This window comes from Cibotium barometz, chromosome 34 (genome assembly GCF_041138505.1).
Source record: "Cibotium barometz isolate CiBa-2024 chromosome 34, ASM4113850v1, whole genome shotgun sequence".
Classification (NCBI taxonomy): domain Eukaryota; kingdom Viridiplantae; phylum Streptophyta; class Polypodiopsida; order Cyatheales; family Cibotiaceae; genus Cibotium; species Cibotium barometz.
The window spans coordinates 21489340-21515214 of record NC_141079.1 but is presented as its reverse complement, the minus strand read 5'-3'; the positions used below and the strand labels follow the sequence as shown (position 1 = coordinate 21515214).

At 40.6% G+C, this 25875-nt stretch overlaps 1 protein-coding gene across 1 annotated transcript in view; it reads right to left on the bottom strand.

Moving 5' to 3' along the window:
* Positions 1–3397: 3397 nt before the first annotated feature.
* Positions 3398–25875, bottom strand: part of LOC147618782 (uncharacterized) — a 33699-nt gene continuing 11221 nt past the window's right edge. The window contains exon 2 of the mRNA XM_086774372.1: positions 3398–3631. Coding sequence (XP_086630498.1) covers positions 3398–3631 — 234 coding nt within the window. The remainder of the gene's footprint in view (positions 3632–25875) is intronic.

Here is a 25875-nt window from a genome sequence, read left to right as displayed (position 1 = left end):
TAAAAATATTTAATAGACTATTCACTTATAAATGAAAAATCATGCTTAAGAAAATATATAATTTTAATATTTAAATATCCATTTTTAAGTTTTACATTCTTACTCTACAAAGGCGGTCGAGGAGCTCGAGGACGCGAAGGCACGATCACGTGGAGCTCAAAGCTAGCAAACTGAGGTGCCTGGCATACATTAAAAAACCCAAATTATTCTACACTTTCTCCCTCTCTCTCTCTCTCTCTTTATATATATATATATATATGTGCGTGTGTGTGTGTGTGCGTGTGTGTGTGTGTATAACAAAACACGTGGAGGGAGGGCCTTCTAAATGAGAATTTATGCTCAAGAAAATATATAATTTTAATATCTAAATATTCATTTTCAAGTTTTACATTCTTACTCTACAAAGAGGAAAAATATTTAATAGATTATTCACTTCAAAAATGTAATCTAGAATATAAAAAATATGTAATAGACTATTCACTTATAAATGAAAAATAATGCTTAAGAAAATATATAATTTTAATATTTAAATAAAAAGTGAGAGAGAGAGATAAAGCACTTTTTATTTTAAATCATTTTTCTCTCTCTCTCTCTCTCTCTCTCTCTCTCTCTCTCTCTACCACGTGAATGCGTGGGGATTGACGTGGAGAGAGAGAGAGAGATAAATCACTTTTTACTCTCTCTCTCTCTCTCTCTCTCTCTCTCTCTCTCTCTCTACCACGTGGAACTGGAGATTGACGTAGAGAGAGAGAGAGAGATAAATCACTTTTATTTTAAATCATTTTACTCTCTCTCTCTCTCTGCCACGTCAACGCATGCATGCATCATCTCCCCCTCTCTCTCTCTCTTACTCTCTCTCTCTCTACCGCCTCTACGCCACGTGGAGAAATATGCCATGCATGCATCATCTCCCTGCCTACCTCCCTCCCTCTCCCTCCCTCTCTCTCTCTCTTTCGCCTTTACGCAAACGCTTGGAGTCGGCTTCTTGCACAGAGGCTTGGAGTCGGTTTCTTGCACGTAAACACAGAGAGCTCTCAGCGTTTCTGGGCTACGTCAAGGCTTGGAGGTGGCTTGCAGCTTCTCACTGTTGCTGGGCGCGTTGGTGGCATCTACGTCCAGGCTGGCTGCAGGCTTGGAGTCGGTTTGCAGAGAGCTTCTCACTCTTTGTGGGCGCCGTGGTGGACATGCATGCATCATCTCCCTCCCTCCCTCCCTCTCTCTCTCTCTCTCTCTCTCTCTCTCTCTCTCTCTCTCTCTCTCTCTCTGCCGCCTCTACGTCCAGGCTTGGAGGCGGCTTGTGTTTCTGGTTTTTGTGTTTTGTCTTTGAGGACTTGGTCTTTGAGTCAGTCCAGAAAGCTAGCTCTCAGCATTTCACAGCTCTGTGGACTCACTCAAAGACCAAGTCCTCATAGAGAATGTCTCTTTCAACCTTTTTCTCTTCTCTCCTCCATAGCAGCGCCCCTCCCTGCCTCCCTACCTGCCCTTCGTGCCTCCCCACTCTCATGTAAGCACCTTCACAATCACCACCTTCACAATCTGTTTGCATGCAACACAGAGGAGCTGTTGTTGCATGCAAACAGAGGAGTTGTTTTTGTTGTTGCAACAGGCCATGGGGGCTGTGGGCGGCTCCGTCTTCCATCTCATCAACGCCATGAAGAACTCGCCCAGATGCGGGCTATCATCGATCGGGTCCAGGTAGAGCAAACACGGCGCCAACATGCCAGTGTTTGCTCTCTTTTCTCTCTCTCTGTGTTGCATGTATATTCTAGGGCGTTTTTGACGCTATGAGGAATCCTCTTGCGTATTTTGACCTAACTGTGGCTTGCTGTCACTTGCAGTTGTCCTTTTACCCATGCAGCTCAACATAGTTGTGCTTGGTAGATCTTGGTGTCCCTTTGCTCCTCTGGCTCTTCATTATCGACAGATCTGTAGTTTCCGCAAGCAATTAACTAATTTGGTATTTTAGAATCTACTTATTATTAACTGTGAAACGCGTGTGATTAAAGAGAATTAAGTTGAGTTGAAACTCCTCCATCCCCTGTTTCAGTGGTGCATGGCCATGCGAGGAGGAGGGGGAGGTCCAAACCGACACGGTGGAAGAGGCTGAGGCGGTGGCGGGAGAGGAGGCGGCCGAGGTGGTGAAGGAGGCAGAGGAGGTGGCATGGCCATGCGAGGAGGAGGGGGAGGTCCAAACCGACACGGTGGAAGAGGCAGAGGCGGTGGCGGGAGAGGAGGCGGCCGAGGTGGTGAAGGAGGGAGAGGAGGTGGCCAACAGAGATGGTGGGATCCAGAATGGCGAGCAGAAAAGCTGACACAAATTCGTGCAGATGCAGGTCATCTTGTTTTTTTATCAGTCCCTCTCATCTTTGTATTTTTGCCTTCCCTCACTTACACCACCCACGTTTCTCTGTATCGCAGTCCCGACATGAAAGACGTCTTGCAGTAAAAGCAGACAATGGACACGGAGTAAAAGCAGACAATGCACGTGGAGGGAACCTTAGAAATGTACCTGCACCGTGTGGAGGTCGAGGCGAACAGCAGGCGTGGAACAGCAGGCGACCCGAATTGACTGGACCCGGCAATATTCAAATTTTCAAATCCAAGCGTGACGTGACTGGCTATTTTCAAATTCAAGCGTGAACGTCACGCTTGCAAGGAGGAGGCAGTATTTTGAAATAGGCCCCCCTCCTTTGCCCACGTGGAGGGAGGGCCACTCTCCCTTAATCCTGTATAGATGTAAGAGAAGGGGGCAATGTGGGTGTGAGAAGGGATGAGGGGTGTTTTATGGTAATGTAAGAGAGGGGGGCAGGAGTGGTAGGTAAGCATGTATGATATGAGAGAAAAGGGGGAAATGACGATCATTAATACCTTTGGGGGTTAGAACTTACGGGGAAAGAGGATATTTTTAATTAACAAAAATAAAAAAAGGGGAAAGGATGATCATTAATACCTTGGGGAGCTTGAATGTTAGGGGAAAAGGGTATATTTTTAATTAACAAAAATTCAAAAGTAGAACTCTACACGTTCGCCTTCCATCGACTGTCACTGCCATGAGAGCTCCGCCCACGACCGCCTTCTTCGCCACCGCGCTCCACCATGATAGGTAGCTACCACCCCACCTTCTCGTTGTGCCTCCTCACGATAGGCCGTGCTACCTTTGCTTAGCTCAGACGACCACATTGCTTGTGATGCCCCTACACAACCTGTGTGAGGCCTTCTGTGCTAGGGTTTTTGAGCTTATCGTGCGCCATAGCCAGGAGTATCTCTTCGTCACTGCAGTGCGTCTCCACCATGACGACGGTTGCCTTCCTGCTCCCGTTGCGTAGTTGAGCCACGTAAGCTTGTTGCTTACACTACTGCAGCCGGCCTTCTCCCTTGCTACTGAGCCGACAGCCGCTTATCCACCCTTTCCGTCTTTTCTTAGCGCTGTCGAGTTATGATAACGGCTGCCTCCTACTCCTGTTGGTGCAGCTGAGCCATGCCTGTCGTCTTTGGTTGTTGCAGCGATACAAAAGCTCGTTTCCTCTCCTTGCTGCTTTGCTGGATTGCCTCCTCCACGCTGACCGCCATAGCCCGTCGACAGCTCTTCTGCCTTGCCCCAGCCCGCCACCTCTCCGTGCTTCGCTATACACTGTGGGAGAATGCACATGTGATCATTTTGGTCACCATTCTATGCAATCTGGAATGATCTCTCCAACTTGTTCATGCCTACCATCCTACCACTCCAATGAACTACTGGAGGCCATAGGAATAACGGCAAGAGGAATATCTTCAACATCCCCTAAAACAACCTTTGCCTCCATAGGATGAAGGTGAGGATCAGGTTGAGATTGTTAGGCTCAACCTGTGTAGCTTTCTATTTCCCTCCTCTCTTCCTCTTCCTATAGAAGATACCTTCCTTTATTGTTTTTGCACATTCAAAACCAAAGGTACAAAGTAACCCATTAGTTATATACATCAACGAATCCATAGGGATACATGAACCAACAAGAGTATTATCTTATTTACCAGGGCCATTTTGTATAAAGTATGAAGGAACACTAGGTGAGAAGAAACACTGCAAGAGACAAATTTAATAGCTTAGAGGAACTAAATTCAATCCATTTTGCATGAAAAACACAATCTAGTTTGCATTGCAAATATTCAAAAGTAATTTCTTACATATTATGGTATTCAAATCAATTGTGAGGATGGCCCTACCATGCTCGTTTATCAATATGGGAGCCAGTACTTGAAAAAACATATTTTTCAACAATCAAAATAAGGACAAACTCTTAAATCTGTTCGGTTTTGTTCGGTTTTGTTCCTTATTTTTCAACAATCAAAATAAGGACAAACTCTTAAATCTATTCGGTTTTGTTCAGGAAATCTCTATCCGATTTTGTTTCCGAAATCTCTACTATATGCCAGTTTATAACTAAATTATATAAAAAAATCATTTGTTAAAATAAGGCCTACTTAAAATCTCACCCAAATTTTTTTAGCCAATTTTTTTTTTTAGCTTTTCTTAATTCTAGCCTGTACAAATACACTAGAATGCCATTTTTCGAGCATTGACATTAGGAGGCTGCACAACCAAATGAAAGACACGAGAAGCATTAATAAGACAAGAGTGCTAACCAGTGCTAGAAAAAACTGTCCTTTATGTTGGAGCTATATATAGCTAGCCCTAACTCACTCTAGGTCTTGCCTATATATATGTGACTTGTGACTAATATGATTCATTCTTGTGGAGCGTATGATTCATTCAACATGGTATCAGAGTGATTCTAATCATAAGGGAAGAATCTACATCTTCTTGTCCAATTTATGATTATGATTTCATGTCTTACAAGATTGATCTTTGGTAACAGTTTTGTGTAGGGTTGATTGGTTCTTTGATTATATGTTGCCTACATGATTTTATAGCTCCACTTGTTGTAATTATAATTGTTTCTTAATCGTGTCCTTGTTGTACAGTGCTGGTGCGTAGATGGTACAGTGCTGGTGAATCCTATTAAAAAAATGGTTTGTCAATCGGAGTTTTGAGTCAAAAGTTAGGACAGTTCAGGCAAACTGTATCTAAAACAGTAAAACAGGTTCTTTGTGAGAGCAAATAGGTAGTTGTCTCTGAGTCGTAAGCAGGATTTGATTGTGAAAGCTTTTCGTGAAAGCTTCAGACGGATGCTTGCCGTATAAGCTACAATTAGATACAAAACTTGCCGTGCAAGTTGCATCATAACACGATGCTTTTTCTTAACGTGGTGCTTTTTATTATTATTATTTCATCTTTTATGGACCTCTAAGTTTGCTTACGTGCATGAGACACGGGTTCCCACTTTTAGAGTTCTAATTTTGGTTCACGTTCTATTCTTTACACACAATCACTTTATGCTCGTTGTCTGGTGCATGCCTATTTTTGGTTGGCTACGTTTCTCAGTTTCTCATATCTCGTACATGGTCTGCAAGTCTCCGATCTTATCTTGTACGTGTTCTCACAACCCGACATGGCAAACACTATACTTGTTAATGGATTTCCTTCTGGGCAGCGTTCTGTTCCTGTTTTCCAAGGCCAAGGATTTCCTGGTTGGAAATACAAGATGCTATTAATTTTGGAAGGAGACGAATTGGCAGATATTGTTCTTGGTATTCTTGCATGCCCTCCTTAACCTATTGATCCACTTCAGAATAATTTTATTATTACCGAAGGTCCTATTTTTGAACAATGGAAAATTGATCATGCACACTGGTTTCGTCGTGATAAGGCTGCTCATCGGTATATACTTTTTTTCTGCCCTTAACGATTCACTCATGCTAGATGTTTATCCATTATCCACGTCATATGCTATATGGGATTATCTTATCACTATGTTTGAGAAGAAAATTGTTTACAGAGATTCTGTATCTCCGTAATCTTTTGGGCAAGCCTCAATTCCATGTCTAGTCACATTAAATCATTCAAAGATATTATGAATCAACTTTCTGCTCTGCAGGGGATCCTATTCCTCCAACTCAATTGGTTACACACCTTCTTGATACGGTGAAGGATCCTTTGTATGATAATATTGTCACTATATTATCTAAGAAGGATGGAATTGACTTTGAGCATACATGTATTTCTTTGATTGAATATTCTCAACGTCATGATCGTCAGACATTGGTAACTCATGAAATGGTCATGATTGCCCAAGAGTACACAGAATCAGAGACAGCCTTTACTGTTCGGAGATGTCCATTTCAGCAACGCCCTTCTTCCTCCTCCCAATTTACATCTCGTGGCTTCCAAAGAGGAGGTAATTCTTCTCGTTTGAATTTCCTAAAGCGTTGTTCTTATTGTGACAAAACTGGTCACTTGGTATCTAAATGTTGGGTGCGAGAGTACGATGAAGAACACGGTATTACAAATAAGTAACCTCATTTATCAAGGAATCCTTCCTCTTCTGCAACCTGTGAATATGAAGAACACGGTATTACAAATAAGTAACCTCATTTATCACGGGATTCTTCCTCTTCTGCAACCCTGCGAATATTGTGGGAGCACAAGGCATTCATCCAGTCGATGCTTCAAGAGGCGTTATGATGAAGCTCGAAATCAAGCTTATGCTACTCAGCAAAATCCTCATGATGAAGACAATGTTCATCAAGAGGCTAATTTGGTTCATTATAATGTCTCTCCAGAAAAGGTACTATATGTTCGGGATGGTTCTCTCTTTATTGTTGATTATGGTGCTACTGGCAACATGACATATCAATTGCAATGGTTACATAATTATCATCCAATTCCTATCAAGAAAGTGGTTTATCTTGCTGATAATACAACTTGCCAAGTAATGGGTATTGGCGACTTATATCTGGGAACTTCTTCCTCAACCAAAATACTACGGGGAGTTTTATATGTTCCTGATTTACAAAGAAACTTACTTTCTGTTACGCGGCTTGTGGATCTTGGTCTATTTTTTGGGTTTAATAATACAAAGTGTCGCATCGAAAAGGATGGCACCACTATTGCGGTTGCTCCTTGATGACATGGTAATCTCTTTGAACTTTCATTGAATGAGGATGTTGCAAATGTTGTTACAGCTCTAGGAGATCTGGATTGTAAGCTATGACATCATCGGTTTGCTCACTCAAATTTCTCAAAGCTTCTTGATATTCATCGTCATGATCTTGTGAGAGGTATGGACCTCAAATCTCACCTGCATATGGAGATATGTGAATATTATGCTCTAGGCAAACATCATCGTAAGCCATTTCCAATGTCTACAAATATTCATTCAAAGAATCTTTCGGATCTCATTCATACTAATATTTCTAGACCCTTTCCTCCATCCAAGTCTTGCTACTACCGTTACTTCATTACTTTTATTGATGACTATTCATGGTATACAAATGTCTTTTTGCTACGACATAAATCAGAAGCATTGGACACATTTAAGAGGTACCAAATATCTATGGAGAATCACACTAGTCGAAGAGTCAAAATTCTTCAAAGTAATAATGGTGGTGAATATATTTCATTGCATCAACCACGGTCGTGAGTATAGCATTCCATATTCTCCCCAACAGAATGGAGTTGTAGAGTGAAAGAGTCGTACAATTTTGAATGCAATCAGATGCATGCTTATTCATTCTGGATTATCTCACTCTTTTTGGGCAGAAGCAGTATTGACAGCCGTTTTTGTTCAAAATCATCTTCCAACTATACTGCACCTTCTAGTAAGATTCCAAACTCCTTTTGTTGCACATTTCAAAGTCTTTGGGTGTATTGCTTATATTCATGTCCCAAAAGAGACACGACACAAGCTAGAACCTTCAGGTTTAAAGGTTATTTTTATTGGTTATTCAGACCAACTCAAAGGGTTACAAGTTTTACGATCCAAGTTCTCAAAAGAAAATTGTTAGTCATCGAGATGCTATATTCAATGAGCAATTGATGAGAGGTTCATGGTCCACAGAAGATGCTGATGATACAAAAACATTACTCACTTCTTTTCCTTTTCTACTTATGTACAATGATTTGCGTGATGACAACACTCTTTTGATGGATATTGGAGACAAGTCTATTGATGTTCATCCTACGGTTTCAAAGGAGACTGCTACAGATCTTGATATTTATGTTGATCTTCCTATTAAACTTAAATACGGTGCAAATCATGTATATGGTGATATTGAAACCTGTAATCACGTATTGGCTGTTTGTGAAGATCCTTCAACTTATGCAAAAGCTATGTCCTCTCCACAAAAGAAACAATGGAAGGAAGCCATGGAAGCTGAATATGAGTCTTTGATCTCGAAAGGTACATGGGTTCTACCAATCTACCTTCTGATCATACTCCTATCAAATGTAAGTGGGTTTTTAAGACTAAAACAAAGACAGATGGATCCTTTGATAAATTCAAATCTCATCATGACACTTTTTCACCCGTAGTTCGTAGTACAAGCATTCGAGTACTACTAGCTTTTGCAACTCAGTTTGATTTGAAAATACATCAAATGGATGTTAAGATGGCTTTTCTTAATGGAGACTTAAAGGAGGAAATATATTTGGAGCAACCTGAAGGATTTACGATTCTCGGAAAGGAACATCGTGTACGCCAACTCCACCGTGCTTTGTATGGACTAAAACAAGCTTCACAATCATGGTACATCAAGATTGATCAATTTCTCACATCTCAAGGGTTTGTTTCTTGCTTCTCTAATCCAAATATTTATATCAAGCACAATGTGAATAACCATTTTGTTATATTGGCCCTTTATGTTGATGATGACACTATACTTGTATCTAATAATCTATCTTTCATGCAACAAGTAAAAAAGGTTTTATCCTCAGCCTTTGATATGGTGGATCTTGGCGACATCCATTCATGCCTTGGTATTCAAGTTCAAAGGTATCATCACAATGGTATTTTGCTTCTTCGTCAAATAAAGTTTATCCAAGATATTGTTAAAAGTTTGGATTGGCTACTGCACATTCGGCAAACACTCCCTATCTTGCAAGCTCTACTAGGAGTGCTTCTGCAAATATTGAGGCTGAATCATTAGCTTTAAATCAACCCTATGCTAATCTTGTTGGTTGTCTTCAATTTGTGGGCATGAGCACTCGTCCTGATATTCTGTTTTTGCAGCAAATCTATTAGGACAATACTTGTCCTCTCCATCTACAAGACATTGGTCTCAAGCTAAACGTGTTTTGAAGTACTTGAAGGGCACTGTAGATTTCAGACTTGTATATCGCCCGTCAAGAAGACATATCTTCATCAACTTCTCTTAACCTTTTAGGTTATTCAGATGCTGATTGGGCAAGCTCTAACTTGTCCATGCGATCCACCAGTGGTAATTACTTCTTTATCAATGGTTGTTTGGTATCTTGGGCTAGCAAGAAACAACGCTGTGTTGCAGTTTCTACTACAGACTCTGAATATGTAGTTGCATCTTTAGTAGCTCGTGAATTAGTTTGGCTTCGACAATTGCTTGCTGATATTGGTCATTCCTCAAGCACTCCTCTTAGATGTGACAACCAAAGTGCTATTAGTCTAGCCAAGGACTACGTGCAACATAGCAAGTCCAAGCATATTGCAGTTCATTATCACTATGTTTGACATGAAGTAAGGAAAGGAGCAATAATGGTAGAACATTTTCCAATTGATCAAATGATTGCAGACATTCTCACCAAAGGACTCCATGAAGCTTGGTTTACACTTTTGCGATCAGAACTTGGAGTTGCGGGCGGTGGCCTCTCTTTTTGGAGATTAGCACATCTCACGTCATGTCAATTTTGTCTAGACTTGTACATAGCCTATAGACTTTAGGACACTTCACACATTACTTCACATCATGCACATTTATTCTTTGCACTTTGTATATAGAAGCACATGCACATGGACTTTAAGGTGGCATTGTACATTTATATGTAGGAGCTCGGGTTTTTCCCTTGTGCTCCCAAGGGTTTTTTTTACTCGCAAAATGGAGACCTTTATTTGAGTGGGGATGCTGGAGCTATATATAGCTAGCCCTAACTCACACTAGGTCTTGCCTATAGTAACCACGATGTTACTCTAGATATTCATGTCACTCTAGTAGCCATGATCGAGGGGTGGTCGCAACACTATAGAGAGTTACTAGCATGGGTAGAGGTTGTAAGCCCAAACACAAATAAAAAGACGGATCTTTTCCACAACCAGACCTTTTACTCATCCTTACAATCGCAATAACACTCACAATGACATACTGTCAAGTCAACTCTAACTAGGTATAGCGATCTCTTAGTGTAATAGTTATCATCACTCACCACACTTCAACAACCTCCCAGGCATTAGGGCCAAAAATGTTAAAAAAGGGCCACATTTTAATCACTTTTATCGGATTTAGATTAAGCTTTGGACCAATAGAAATGTGACATTCAACCATAAATATGACATTGGATGTCATATTCACTTTTTAGTAAAATAGCCACGTCATATCACATTAAAGTGGTGATAACTGACTAAAATAGCCAAAACTTCACTAGTTTTGGCTATTTTAGTCGATTATCACCACTTTAATGTGATACGGCATGGCTATTTCAATGTCACTTTAGTGGGTTCCAACTTCAAGGGCATGTCCTCACGTGCCAAATGTTAGTACTTCAAAAAGTAAAAATTTAGTTTCCCCCAAAATGAGTAAATACATTTGGATTCCCTAATCTACCCGAGGCGTCTTTCTAATCATATTTTTGCATCATCCTCTCCTCTATTCATCATCTAACAATGTCACGACAATAGTCTAATCCAAGGCGCACTCTTAATGACATTTCATCATGCATTCTTCATAATGTTAAAGAAGATCACGGTGTGTGGAATGGTATAAACTTTAAATTAAACAATTGGGTGACTATGCAACCGTCATGCAAAGGTCCTCATAGGATAAAAAGGCAATTAAGAGGCTTAGTACAATACCATTGGAAGGGACATATCTTGGAATTCAAGATAGCAAAAGATGGATGGAAGGCAAAGGTACAACATGTGTACACGACAAGAGAGATGCACATGCATCTTTCTACTCTAGCATTTACATTGCAAGCTCATTGTTGGCAAGATATTTTTTGTAATTTTACTTATGTTCTTTATGATTCTAGGTGAAAGCATGATAAGGTGGTACACTTTCTACCAGTTGCATTGGTTGCTACCACACTTGAAGACAATCAATATTCGTGGATTTAATATCATCAAAAGATGTGTTTAGCAAATTATCCCTAGTGCCTTTTGGATATAATAAATCTGAAACAAGATTAAACACTTGAGGCTTCATACCTTGGATGAGTAGCTTTGATATGGTTTTGTATCCCTTTCTGCTTATTGAAACCTTGTCACATGCCTCCACCAGCTCATCAGGATTGACCAAGTCATGAACTTCTTTGCAAACTTCCTTGACTACCTTCCTTCGAAGCCCTGCACACACTGCGAGATCTTGAGCATTTCAATCATGTCATTGTTTTTTATAGAAGATTTGATCAAAGAAAATCTATCAAGAGGATTATCCAAGCAGAAACTTCCAAAATATTCATGTAGCTTTGATCAAGCCTCATCTATTTTTTCTTAACACCCCCATGTGCGGCTAGGCATGTAACACTTTTAAACTGTCTAGATCTCACTCTTAACCCAAAATGAGTGCTTTTTAGTTAGGTTTTTTGGAGTGCATGTTCCTCTAATTTTTGGTTAGTTTTTCTAAGCTTTATTACCTCTTCCTGATGAGATGACTGAAGTAGCCTTTCCAACTCATTTACATGTTAAGTTTGTGAGATCATGATATCTTCTAGTCCTTTAACAAATTGCTTGTACAGACTAAGCATAGTTTACTTGAGAATAGTAGCTTGATTATTCATTCTTGAGCAATATCCAAATAAGCCTTTTTACCATCCCCAGTGAATCGAGCAAGATCATGCAGGGTGCTAAATGATGGAGGCTTACGAGTTGATGGATCAAGCGGGTATAGACCTCCTTGAACCCACAAATCTACATGCTTCTTTCCTTCTGCACATAGCCTTTGAGCTTCAACCTAATTATGTACAGCTTTGTGATGAATACTTCTCCAGGTGCAATGATATGGTGTCTTTTCGTTAAGTGTGGATCAGCTCTTGAAGTCAGCATAGCAGTTGAAATGATCCAAACAGAAAGCAAGAGATGGTGGGAGAGAAAAAAGACAGTAGAAAGAAAACAAAGGGAAAAACTCTCGTCATGCCCTATGGAAGAGAGAAGTATGTTATGTATTCAAATATTTAAAATTAGCTTATTTTAGAAAACGTGTAGCAGAATAGGTAAGAGGGCTGCCAAAAGGATAGGTGAATTGAAGACTATAGATGCCTGATGGATGGCATCTTAAAGACACTCTCCTCTAAATAGAGGTAAAAGAGGTGCATTTAATATAGCTATTTGTCTCTACTATTTTAGTTAAGTCGCTTTGATTAAGAAAGTCAATCCAATTCTTACATGACCCTTTTTTTTCATTTTTGGCCTTAATGTGTAAGATAGGAAGGGGGTGATGCTAATATAGCCAATGTTTTTTTTTTGGAAAAAATATCATTCAATTAGTTAAAGAACAAATAGCCATAAAGGGCTAAGTACAACCACGAAGGTCTAAATACAAACTCGCCTCATGTAAGGGCGGGAAACAAGTGATCATAAGGGGAAGAGATAATTCTCCTCTCCGGTTGGCCGCTCTATGGGGAGAAGATGTTACTCCTCTCCGGTTGGCCACTCTATGGGGAGAAGGCTATCTCATACGATGGGGGGGGGAACAACCACACAGGTGGTCTGTAATGCCAAATGGGGTCAGTGCCTCTATCTGTAAGGAAAGGGCTAGGCTCCAAAGTCTCAAGAAGGCTTCCTCCACTTCGCACGCGGTCAGAACTTCCCTGCAGATTCCCCCACAGACCACAGAGGGTGTGAGTGATGTCGATCCATATTTTCTTGATGGTCTCAGCTAACGGAGTGTGGGTACCCCCCGATCGCCTAGCTACATCTAGCATGCCAAATGTGCCAGGTTGCTATGCTACTACAAATCTCCCATCGTTGGCATGAGCGTGGTTGTCAGTCAGCTATTGGTGGGGCTGTGACTAGTACTACTACAATGCGATGGTGGGAGACCCGAAGGGCAAGTCCTCCCCCATCCTCCTCTCATAAGTCCTAACCACTCTAGCCTCAATGGTCCAAGTGACAGTACCCCAAGTGATGATACGAGTTGATGCCTTGTCCATAGCGAAGATGCGGAGAATCCACTGCCCAATCTACTAAGCCTTTGGGCAATCCCAAAGGCAATGCCAATGAGACTTGTGGGGGTGACTGCACCTCAGGGGCAAGCTACCAACCTCCGACTGCTAGCCAAGTACCCACCGCCAGACTCTTGTTTGCCATAAGCCAAAGGAAGAGAGTGATCTTCCTCGGCTGAAAGTTGTCCCAAAGCCTCTTCCAGAAATTTGAAAGAAAGTGTTGTGATAGGCCCTAGGACTGCCAATGTGCTGCTACTCCCGGTGTGCCATCTACTTCGGCATCTGGATCCTACGGTATATATGTAAAGAAAGGGAAATCCAGAGTCTTCACCTAATCTGTGGGATCATACCATGTCCACTCTCCAAGGTCCCACACGGCAACCGCGTGGTGAGGTCGGCACTCCCAAATCCATAACTGCCAAAATCTCTCCCTGGCCACCTTGGTCATCGATGATGAATCTATGTGCCATGCCCACGCCCAAAAACGAGTCACCCTCACCCTCTGCAAGATTCAGCCTCTGAAATCCTCCATGGGGTGCTCTGATCCCTCTAATCTGCTATGTAATCTAATAGAAAAAGTGAGCAGACCACTGTCCTCATTTCCTCCATGGACTACCACGAGGATATCGATCTGGTGAACGTGCCTAGCCACACTAGAGTGGTCACGTCTGGGGTAGGAGTCTGGTGAACACGCCTAGCCGCACTCCGGAGGAATAGCTAAGTCAATGTCGATGCTGAGCCTATCTCTATCCCAGATCCCTGTGAGGTCTCTCTGCTGCTCCTCTTGAGGTAACTGCCTATGTGCAACCCAATCTCCAAGAGACCTAGCTGGTCCCAGGCTCAAGGCTCCATAGGATGTGTGCGATTGGGCCCCTAGCATGTGGCCAGTGGGTAAACGGATCAGGGGGTTCCAGATCAAAGGCTATCGAAGCTAGTCCTTTGAGGCCACTGGAACAATCTGTTTGAGGGCTAGCCTGAGATTATCCTAATCCCAAGGAAGGACTCAAACCACGGGCTCACATATCTGTGAAGATCCATCTAGTACTCTACGGCCACGAGCCTCCAAGGCTCGAAGTGTAGGTTGAAATCTAGGCCAAGAGGAAATCCTTCCAAGGCTCACCACCGGCGGGTAGGTGAGGGTAGGAGTCCTATGACAATCAACTTGCCCAATAGGGCACGAATATGTATAGCTGGATCAATGAGGCGGAGCCCCCCTCTACTATGTGGCTGAATGATCACTCTCCATGCCACTTTGGCCCTCGATGGCCTCCCATCACTTCTGACCCACAAGAAGTTCCAGATCAAACGTTGTACCTGGCCAATACAAGCTCGAAAGAAAAGGCCCAGCATGAGGTGATGTATCACATGGTGCAGCACGTGGTTCGCTACCAACACTCCGCTTGGGATAGATAGCCTTGCTGAGCTCTAGTATAGAAGCTTCTTCCAAATACTCAGAAGAAGCGGAGCGAGCTACTACTCCGGAGTGATATCAATGCCAACCTGGCAACTGTGGTATTGGACTGGAGTGCTCCTTGGGATCCACTAGAAAGCCTCAAACTGGTCACCAAGACAGGGTGGGTGTTGAACCTACCCAAAAACCACATGACTTGTGCCAGCTGATCTGTGCTCTAGATGCACGACAGAAGATCTTTATCGCCTCCGCGAGTCTCTAGAGATTCCTAATATCTCTAGCAAGGTAGGCTGTTGTGTCATCTGTAAACTTTGAGTCCATAAGCTCCTCCTACGTACGGAGGGGAAGGCGTAATCCCTGAAGTCCGGTCTCCTTGGAGGAGAGAAAACTACTCATGGCCTCGATGACAAATAGAAAGAGGTACGGTGCCAAAGGATAGCTCTGTCGAACTGAGCGCAGGAGGGGAAATTTGTTGCCTCGGGCTCCTTGAATGAGAACCTGGCTGTGAGATGCTGAATAAAGTCTTAAGACTCCATGAATCCACTCCATGGAGAATCCCATCCTACTCATAGTACCCTCCAGAAAGTTCCAATCCATCCTTTTATAAGCTTTCTCAAAAGTCTAGCAGTAGCACAATGAGGTCCTGTTGTCACATCTTGGCCGAAGTTGTCACCTCTCCCAAAAGGTAAAGATGTTGTCAAGAAAACTTCGATCTTGAACAAAACCAATCTAAGTGTCATGGACCAAGTCTAGGAGGGAAGGTTGAAGTCCCCTGCTCTGATGGCCTTGGCCAAAATCTTGTAGGCCGTCCCTAAAAGGGTGATGGGTCTCCACTACCAGATCTCCAATCTATCACCACCCTCCTTGGGAATCAAATGTATCAATCCCTCTATGAGCCTCTCTGGCATGGCACCTGTGAGCATAATCTCATTGAAGGCAGCACAAAGGCCACCTTCCATGAGTTCCCAATGGCAAAGAAAGAAAGAAATAGGAAGCCCATCTGCCTCGGGCCTTTGGCCCTTGGTAATGCCTTCACCGTCTCCGCCAGCTCCTCTCTGCAGTGAAAGGTGTCAATAAGAAATACCGAAGGGAGGGGGGAGCCACCTCTCTCACATGCCTCGAGACCCTTGTCGCGCAAGCATCCATCACTTGGGGGGATAATGGAGTACCAGAAGAGAATGAAGAAATTTGTGGCGATGGCTCTCACCTATGGGGGATCAGAAACAATAGCTCCATCCTGGCCACGTAGCCTGTGAACACCATCTCTCCTCCTATGTGGGCCGGCTATCTCAAAGAAAACTCTAGTAACTCTGTCACTGGTGTGAGTCTAGAATGAGGCCCTAGCATGGTATCTATACTCCACCCTCCTCTCCTCAATGGACCAAATCTCCGTGCGGGTGGCAGCAATCTGACTCTCAATCCACGAGCTGTCTAGGGAACTCTCCTAAGACATTGTAAAGAGGCTAGTCCCCTCCTCTCTCTCAGACTCCTTCCCTGCTCCCAAAATCCCTCCAATCTAGTGGGTTGCCTCTTGCAAGAAAATATTGACCTCCCCAAGGCCATCATCCAACGTGCATGTTGGGAGATCCTGAGCAAAAATCTAGTCGCGCCCATATCTGCTCTATTTGGCTACAAAGCTCACAGTCGTGAATCAAGCTATCTGGAATCGTGGAGCTTGCATATCTGTCATGCCTCCATGGGCCCTCTAGGGGGATAGAATAACTAGGGCATGATCTAAAAATGTAGTGCCTGCCAGAATACCAACCATGCCTCCATGGCTGCAAGCCCACTCGTCAACATAAAACCTACCTAGCCGCCGAGAGAGGTTGGGGCCAGTGCTTCGCCTATCCGATCAAGAGAAGCTAAGACTCCCAGGGCTACGCCAAAACTCTGGAAGGTGCCAAGGGTCCTCTCCCCTAAGAATCAATATCATCTCCGCCCATCTAGAGTACTCCACTCCTGAGACTGTGGTCGTGCCACCTCCAAGTATGTCCTCTACTGCTTCTATCATGTTGAAGTCACCGCCCATGCACCAAAAATCAGCGTGGGGACAGGGCCTATCAGACAATGCTCCAAAAGATAGCTCTACCTACAACTACATTCGGGGGGCTAATATAGTCAATGTTGGTAACATGTCAAGGGTTGAATGATCTAATTTTCAATTATTGCATAAGAGTAGGAATTTATAGATAGCATATGGTGCTAGAGGTAATTATTAAGAGGCCTAGTTTCTAAACATCGATTGTAATGGAAATCAATGATATACTACAAATACTAATTCAATGATGGGTTTATTGGTGGTAATGCAATGGTAGAAAAAAGTAATAATGGAAGAGTTTTGGGCAAGAGTTAGTACCACTCCTTCCCCCTCTCTTACATTACCATAAAACACCTCTCATCCCTTCTCACGCCCACATTAACCCACGGTCTAGCCCCTATGATCCATCCCTTCTTATACCCTCATTAACCCAGACCCCATCCCTTCTTGCATTATCAATAAACCTCCCCATCCCCCCTCTTACACACCAAAATAATCCTCTCCCCGAAACTTTGGGAGCTTAGGTGTGTACCTTTTATTGATTATGTGAGTTGATGCAAGCTTTAGGTGGCGGCGATCGTGGGAGAGTGGGGGGTACCTCACACGTGTTCGTGCATGTCCTCGTACCAAGTGATAGGTGACGAGGTGCATGCATGGAGGGTCTCTGGGAGAATCGATGAGATAAAGGTAAATGGCTGGGGGGGGGATTGGGGGGATGGTGGGGTTGCTGAGATGAAGAGGACGCGCGCAAACGATGATGAGGGAAGGGACTATAAGAAGTCCTCACTTGAGAGAGTAGCTAAGAGGATCATCACGCAAGCTCAAAACCCATTAACAAGAGCTGAAAAGGTATGTCCGCAAGTGTCTTCTAAGTTGGTGAGGAGCTAGATTGAATTTTTCTCTTTGTGTAGCATGATTATCTACTGCTCAGGAAAGATTCCCTTGAAAGCTAAGATAGCGCGATGGTTACACGCTGATGTCTTGCATGATAGTGTAGTATCTCAGGTCTTTTATCTAGGGAAAGGCTTCTTTAATGTTCTTTTTAATAAGACGTAATCAGTCCTTGATCTTTTGCTAGAGCTCCCCTATTCATGGATCACAAGTTTATGCATGTGATTCCTTTTTATTCCTTCTTTAATTTCAAGAAAAGTTTGGTTGGATCCTACCCTATATGGGTTAAAATCATTGGGTTACCACCATGGCTTTGTTCTGCCTTGAAGGATTTGCTAGTGCAATTGGGCTAGTAATAAGCAAGGCAATAGTGTCTATATTTCCTGGTATGAGGGTCCCTTTTCATGATAGGGTGGCTATATGAAACACAGTATTGAATGCCTATAATATGTTTCTCTGGCCTGTGCTGGACTTTGGAAAAGGGCACTGGCAGAAGATAGTAAGACCTATTAGAGATTTTGTATGGAGGAATGGTGACTCTAACAAGAGAGCTCTTGCTTGGGATAAAATGTGTATGCTTAAGTCTGATGGTGGATTTGGCATCCTCCATCTCCCTTCCCATACCATTGCCAGATTGGTTGTGTTTCTGCCTACATGCCTAAGTAATGAAAAGGAAATGTGGACTAAGATGGTAAAGGAATTGGTGGAATTTTCAACTGTATCTGGATGGAGTGATGAACATGTGGATGTAATACTTAATATCATCACATGTTGCTGTTGCTGTTTACAAGAAATCTGGAATTCTAGAAATTCCATTGTATTTTAGAAAGCTTGTGATATTCGAATGGATGTTAGTGGATTGATGCGTAAATATATTTGTATATGTTGGTCTATATGTTTGATTAACAGAATTAGTGGAGCTTAGTTATTTCAGCTGATTCAGTCTCTGTAGTCTACTATTATCTGAGTTTTTCCCATTGGGGGTCATTTGCAAACATACTAGGCTATGCCTGGCTTCTGGGATATTGTTGTGCAGGGTATTAGAAGGAAAAGGGTGAAGATCAAGACAACTTGGTATGGCCCTAGAACACAGAGGTGGTATAAGAAGGTCAAATAAGCTAGTTACATTTTTGTGGCATTGATTGAGAATACAATGGGATCTAGACCAACTATTAAAATATGGTTTCAAAAAGGGGAGATTTTGGAAAAACAAACCCCAAGGGGTTGCACATCTAAAGCTTTGATTGATGCATGCATCTTGCTGGAATAACACTTATCTTGGGGGGGAATCCTCTTTTGTTTTAGAGGATGATAGATGGGATTTGATGTGTAATCTATTGAATGGTGACTCTTATGTAGATGAGGGCTAACTGTGGGTTTGGAAAGTTTATGTAAAGCTGTCTTTTTCGTTATATATATATATATATATTATTGGTCCCAACAAAAAAATTCCTCCCTTAGCCCCCTTTTACAAGCCCATTAACACTCCCATCACCCCATTACACCCTCATTAACCCACGCCATCCTCATTTCATCTTTTAAAACATATATATCATATATAGTGAGTTTTTCTTCTTTTGTCAATGTCTTATTTTACCTGAGAGTTAACAAAAGTGGCTACCCTTACCTTGAATTTTTCGATTACTCTCATGATTGCCTCATTTTCTTATATCAAGAGGAGCCCTTGGGCAACAAGTGGATGCTCAAGAGAATGAGAGATCTAATGCGCCATCGAAGGCTCAAAGTGCAAGAGCAATAAAGGAAGGAAAGAGTAAGCCCCTTGTGTCTCAACATCGATGACTGGAAAAAGACTAAGGTTGAGGTCTGTGACACCTCTCACAAATACAAGCAACAACGAGAGGCTGCTAAAGCATGCCTTGAAGGTTCAAGGATATCTCACCTTGACATTGGCAGCACCAAGCACTTTCGTACATATTTCATAATCTTTCATCTCTTTTTTTTAAATATACTTAATAATGTATATATAAATTTCTAAATATGCTAAATATTCTTCCTTGAATGTGTGTAGAGGGAAGTAGGGGTCATGGCTATACTTAAGAAGTGTATGACTTTGTGTCATTAAGAAAACTACATCCTTGTTCGACAAGATGGAGCAGGAAGGAAACGTGCTCAATCAGGCCCATCGATTAGCCTTTTCCACTAACCATAGGTTCAACGCATGTACCTTGCTGGGCCAGTTTATATTTCCAAAGGCTTCGCAATCGTTGTTCAAACATTTATATGAATTGAACAGGATTAGTTGTTCCATCATATTTGCCCATGATTTTGGAAATCAGTGTATGTTCTTGTTTTTGTATGAGTCACTTAGGCCATGTGTGGGTGCTAATGTGGTTAGGGACTCACTTACTCCTTGGGCAACCCCCCTTCCTAGCTTAGTTAATACGTCCAAAGTGTGGGTATCTAGGGGTTGCAAAGGGTTGGTACCTAGCATGTTTAAAGGCTTAGGACTTGTGATAGTGCTAGGTAAGGGGCCAAGTCTTAGAGGGATTGACATGACAATGGGTGTAAAACCCTATGACATGCTTTTTTATGGTTCACAATCATTTTCAAGCTATTTTGGGCAACTTTTAGTACTGTAAGGGCCATTTTTTGCCTCAATTTTTGGGTCAAATTTTGAGGCTATTGGTCGGAAGCCAAAATGATGAATTTTTTCCTCAAACACTCGAACCAATTTGAAGAGCTCGATGTCGGCTTTTCGATGAGCACTAGAGCACGTTCATCAGATTCACAGTTTAGGAGGTATGAGCCTTCAAACAGGGTTTTTTTTTTCCGATGGATTCCCCTTCACGATGTGAACTACCAAGGCGCGGTTCACGATGTGAAGTGGACTTCACGGATTTTATCAAATTTGGTTTTTTTTTGGGCGTGTGACGGCGGTAAGGCGTGAAACCTTTACCACATGAAATGTCAGTGGGAATTGTTTCACGATGTGAAACAATAGGTACAGTTCATGACGTGAAACAATAGGTTTAGTTCACGACGTGAAATGGGTGGTTCACGGATTTTTTTTAAAAAAGGGCGTGAAACATTCGATTTGTTTTTGAGTCTAGAGGGAAATTCGAATTTCCTTGTTTTAGGGGAAATATTTTTGTAAATTTAAATTGGGGAGATATGGGCATTTTTCCAAAAAGGCAATTGGGAATCAAAAAAGTGAACACTTTTATGACACCCTCTTACACCCTTCATAAATGACCCCTAAATGGACAATTTAACAACTCATTGGCATCTTTTCATTCAATCCTCATTAGCCTTAACGAGCTATGAAAAAAGATGCTTAAGAATTAATCACAGATTAATCTTTCTCCCTTTTGGACTAATCAAGGGCTCTAATTAACCACTAAACATTAATTAATTCACACCATTGAGCACATCATTGGATAGAGCATGGAATCGCTAAACTATGTGCATTAACAAAAGTGTAAATTAATCTATATTTGGAGATTAATTAAACTCTTAATTTTAGTCTCTTATCTTTATGCAAAATTAAGCAAAAGAGAGAAAATCTTCCAATTCATGAAGAAATGGATGTGATTGGGTGTTTTGATGCATCTAGATGCTCTCAAAACACTATAAAACACTAATTTCGACCTCTTACATGATTAATTTCGATCCCAAAAAACTTATTTTCTAAACTTTTTGCCTCTTGAACTGGATTAATCACCCTTAATGACAAAAACCAGTCAATTAAGAGAGATTAGTCAATTTCAAGGGTTTTTTAATGGGAGAAATTTTTTAAAGGAGTTAAGCTACTCCTAATGCTTGCTAACACTCTAATGCATACAAATCAAATAAAAAACATACAAATCAACCAAAAATTAATGATTCTACTTCTATGTTTAACTCTAAAGAGAGCTAAAAATCACTAAACAATCAAAGTATCTAGCATGTATATGTAAAATATGGTTAGCTTCATGTATATGACATAGAGGAAGAGCCACTTCACACAAATAGGGGGTCTTTCTATGCATAGGGAATAAAGAAGAGAGTTGGATTGCTACACATAGGGGTAGAAGGAACCTCTTTCTTGCACATAAAGGAACCTTGCACACATAACTTAAGCATAAAGAAGAAGACATATCGAAAATCAACAACAAACACAAAGAAACTGGCAAGAGAGATCAAAAAAGATAAGAAGTTGGTTATTGATCGATATTTATTGATGTTTTCTTTGTTATATATAACAATAGAACATGTTCAGTGTGTATAGCAAGTGATGGCAAAGCCCATACAACGTTAATATTGTCTTGTGATTATCTCATATTGTAACATGATTCAAGTTGATCCTCTGTACCACACATAAAAATTAAAGTATAGTTGAGTATGTTATCTTGCATATATGAGAGAAAAGGTTTTTTTTTCAAGCGATTGCATTGACACTCCTGGCAGGTGATGATCTAGCTACATGCTCTCGCCATAGGTCCTTGTTTTTTTCATTATTGGGCTTGGTCTTGGGAGTCAAGGATAGCCATCTTTTGAGCACCTTGGTCTTGGGAGTCCAGAATAGCCATCATTTAAGTAGCTTAGTCTTGGGAGTGGAGGATAGCCATCATTTGAGTAGCTTTCTTTGCTAGGTGTTCTTGGGCTTGGGTTTAGCTCCAGAGGCTCCATAATATTTCATACCACTCATGAAAACGTTTTCCAATTGCTCCGGCTACCTCAAATACATAGGCCACTATAAACCTCCTTATGCATGTAATTGAGTAGCTCTCAGTTGAAGAAGAGGAGATGACAATTAGACTCGTGTTGCTGCTAAACAAGTAGGGGTTTAGGGTGTTGTTGGATCATAGAGCAGGCAACATTTTGTTTTGATGAATATTGCTATGGCCACCTCTCCTAGCCCTTCGTAAGCGAAATTTACAGCCATGGGGTTGTTTTTTCAATGATAACTTTGGCTAACTTGAAACTCGCTCGAGTGCAAGTTTGAATGTGTCGAGCATCTACTATGATGCAGAGCAATTTGTCCAGAACTGCAAGTTTTGTGTTAAGTCATTTCCAGACCCAAACATTACTTTGTATCAAAGTAACCAGTACCCCAAAGTAGAGTTGATATATAGTGGAATTTCCTCGGGGGGGGTTCACCTAGAAAAACTTTAGTGTACCACGTGAGTTCATCAGGAGGGTTTTTTTAATTAGATACATTGAAGAAAATTACCAGGATTACATTAATAGGAGGAGTTCTTTAATTCAACTTTAGAAAGAAATCCGTTAGTTCATAAGTAAAGAGGGGTTGTTTAATTGGGAAAATTATTTTTGGTAAGGGGCTTTTTTAATACCCTTTGAACGCACGTGATACATAGAGTTCCAAAGGGAATTTCTAACGGAAGGATGTATACAAATCCAAAATTGTCAAACTTCACCACCCTTAATCCATAACCCGCAAGCTCTTAAAATTCATAACTTCCATCCTCACCATCTCACTACTACTTCTCTAATTTTTGATGCCTCTCGGCATGCTCTGTATCCTTCCCCATAAGACTTAAAGAAGCCATGATAGTAAATTTGCACTCATAAGGGTCTCTCTCTCTCTCTCTCTCTCTCTCTCTCTCTCTCTCTCTCTCTTCTTCTTATCCATCATGATGGGTACTTATTGTGAGCATAAGGTTTAGGTCTAATCTTTCCACAACCAAGAATTATAGCCACCTAACACCACAGATCTCGTCAATACCTAAGAAGGAAAGCCATCACTAACATAAGTTTCCATGCTTAACAGCAAGTCATGAAAAATGATAACAAGTCCATGAGTTATCATTTGCAATAGGCTATCTTGATTTTTACAATCTTTTGGAGACATTAAACAGAACTGTTTTTTATAACTTTTGCAAAATAAGCATAGGTTCGAACTTTTTTTAAGAAATATACATATTGCTAATTTTAAGGTGAAAACATTTTCACTTTTCATATCAAATAACAAAATGGAAAAACAAGATCAATGACAAGATCTAATATTATTTAAAACTACTAATAATTCACGCATGTCTATGTAATTTATAATACATTCTTTACTTAGAATTACAAAAATGTGATTTTTCTTCTACAAGAATTTAACTAACTCCATCCCAATCATTGAATTAGAGCATCTATTTGATGTTAAAATAAGTAGGTATATGGACTCCATGCCTGTAGAAGAGGTTTATCTAAAGAAAAGATTTCTCTAGATTCAGATAGAAAACCAACGATACAAACGGTCAAATTTTAGATTATAGTAAGTACTACAATTTATCAATTTACTTTATTTTGATCTAATGGTTCAATTTAGAGTTATAGACTTTGCATGAACATAATTTTTAGTTTATAATAATTAAATTTTGAGCCATGAAAAAAGACAACAGTTGTCGTTTTGAAAACCTGATGAAACTGGGAATCCAAATTGTTGACAAAGTGCATTCTGAAATCCAAAATTCTGTGAACAGATTGACATTTCTCACAAAGTCGAATTTCTGTCTGAAAAAAGAAAATTTGAATCCATAAATAGACATAAATTTCACTTATTTGAAGGAAAATTTCAGCCTGGCAATAATGGATAGAAATTTTCGTCAATGGCCTGAAATTTTCATCAATGGAAAATTCAGTCCTTCAATAGAAATTTGCACTCATAAGGGTTTTGCTCTCTCTCTCTCTCTCTCTCTCTCTCTCTCTCTGTTATCCATCATGATGGGTACTTGTGAGCATAAGGTTTAGGTCTAATCTTTCCACCACCAAGAATTACATACTACCCACCTAAAACCACAAATCCCGTCAATACCCAAGAAAAAAAGCCATCACTAAGATAAGTTTCCATGCTTAATAGAGAGTAATGAAAAATGTCAAGTCATGAGTTATCATTTACAATAGAATATCTTGATTTTTACAACCGTTTTTTCTAACTTTTGCAAAATAAGCATAGTTTCAAAGTTTTTTTTTAAAAATATACATATTGCTAATTTAAAGGTGATAAAATTTCCACTTTTCATATCAAATAACAAAATGGAAAAAACAAGCTCAATGACAAGATCTAATATTTTTTAAAAGTACTAATAATTCATGCATGTCTATGTAATTTATAATACATTCTTTACTTAGAATTACAAAAATGTGATTTTTCTTTTACAAGAATTTAACTAACTTCATCCCAATCATTGAATTAGAGCATATATTTAATGTTAAAATAAGTAAGTATATGGAGTCCATGGCCATAGAAGAGGCTTATTGAAAGAAAAGATTTCTCTAGATTCACATAGAAAACCAATGATCGAAAAGGTCAAATTTTAGATGATAGTAAGTACTACAATTTATCACTTTACTTTATTTTGATCTAACGGTTCAATTTAGAGTTATAGACTTTGCAAGAACACAATTTTTAGTTTATAACAATTAAATTTTGAGCCATGAAAGAAGATGATAGTTGTCGTTTTGAAAAATTGATGAAATTTTAGATTTTGGAATCCAAATTGTTGACAAAGTGGATTCTAAATCTTAGATGTTCTTGTGGAGAGTCTGTATGGGAGCTCTGCCCATTGGCTCCAAAGTGATTCAAAGGAATTTCACAAGTGGATGCTACCCCTGATGCAGGATTGCCTACGAAGATGGGAAACATACTTTTTGGGATTGCCTTGCTATCAGAGAAGCTTGGGTCAAAATTGGAAAATGGGTCCAGAATGGCTTAGGAGTACATAACACCATATTAGTGAATTTGGGAATTTCCCAATTCCCATTTTTTAATACTTAAAAAAGGGGACATGGATAACATGTTTGTAAGTTTCTCAAAACCCTATCATATGACCTATCGTTGGAAAGCGCTTGAAAAATGGAATCTAAAGAGCTATAAAGCGCTCATTTTGGATTAGTGGTGTTCAAGTTATGGTTAATCCAAACTTTTGACCACGTGTCCCAAACTTATGGAAAATTCCCATATTCCCCAATATGGTGTTACATGGTCAATGGGAGAGGCTGGCTGTTTAGAAGATGGTGAACATGTGGATATAATACTTAATATCATCAGATGGTGCTACTATTTATGGAAAAATATGGAATTCTAGAAACTCCATTGTATTTCAGAAAGCTTGTGATATTGGAATGGATGTTAGTGGATTGATGCATAGATATATTTGTATATGTTGGTTTGTATGCTTGATTAATAGAATTAGTGGAGCTTAGTTATTTCAACAGCTGATTCAGTCTCTGCAGTCTACTATTATCTAAGTTTTTCCCATGGGGGGTCATTTGCAAACATACTAGGCTATGCCTAGCTTCTAAGATATAGTTGTGCAGGGTATCAGAAGGAAAAGGGTGAAGATCAAGACAACTTGGTATGGC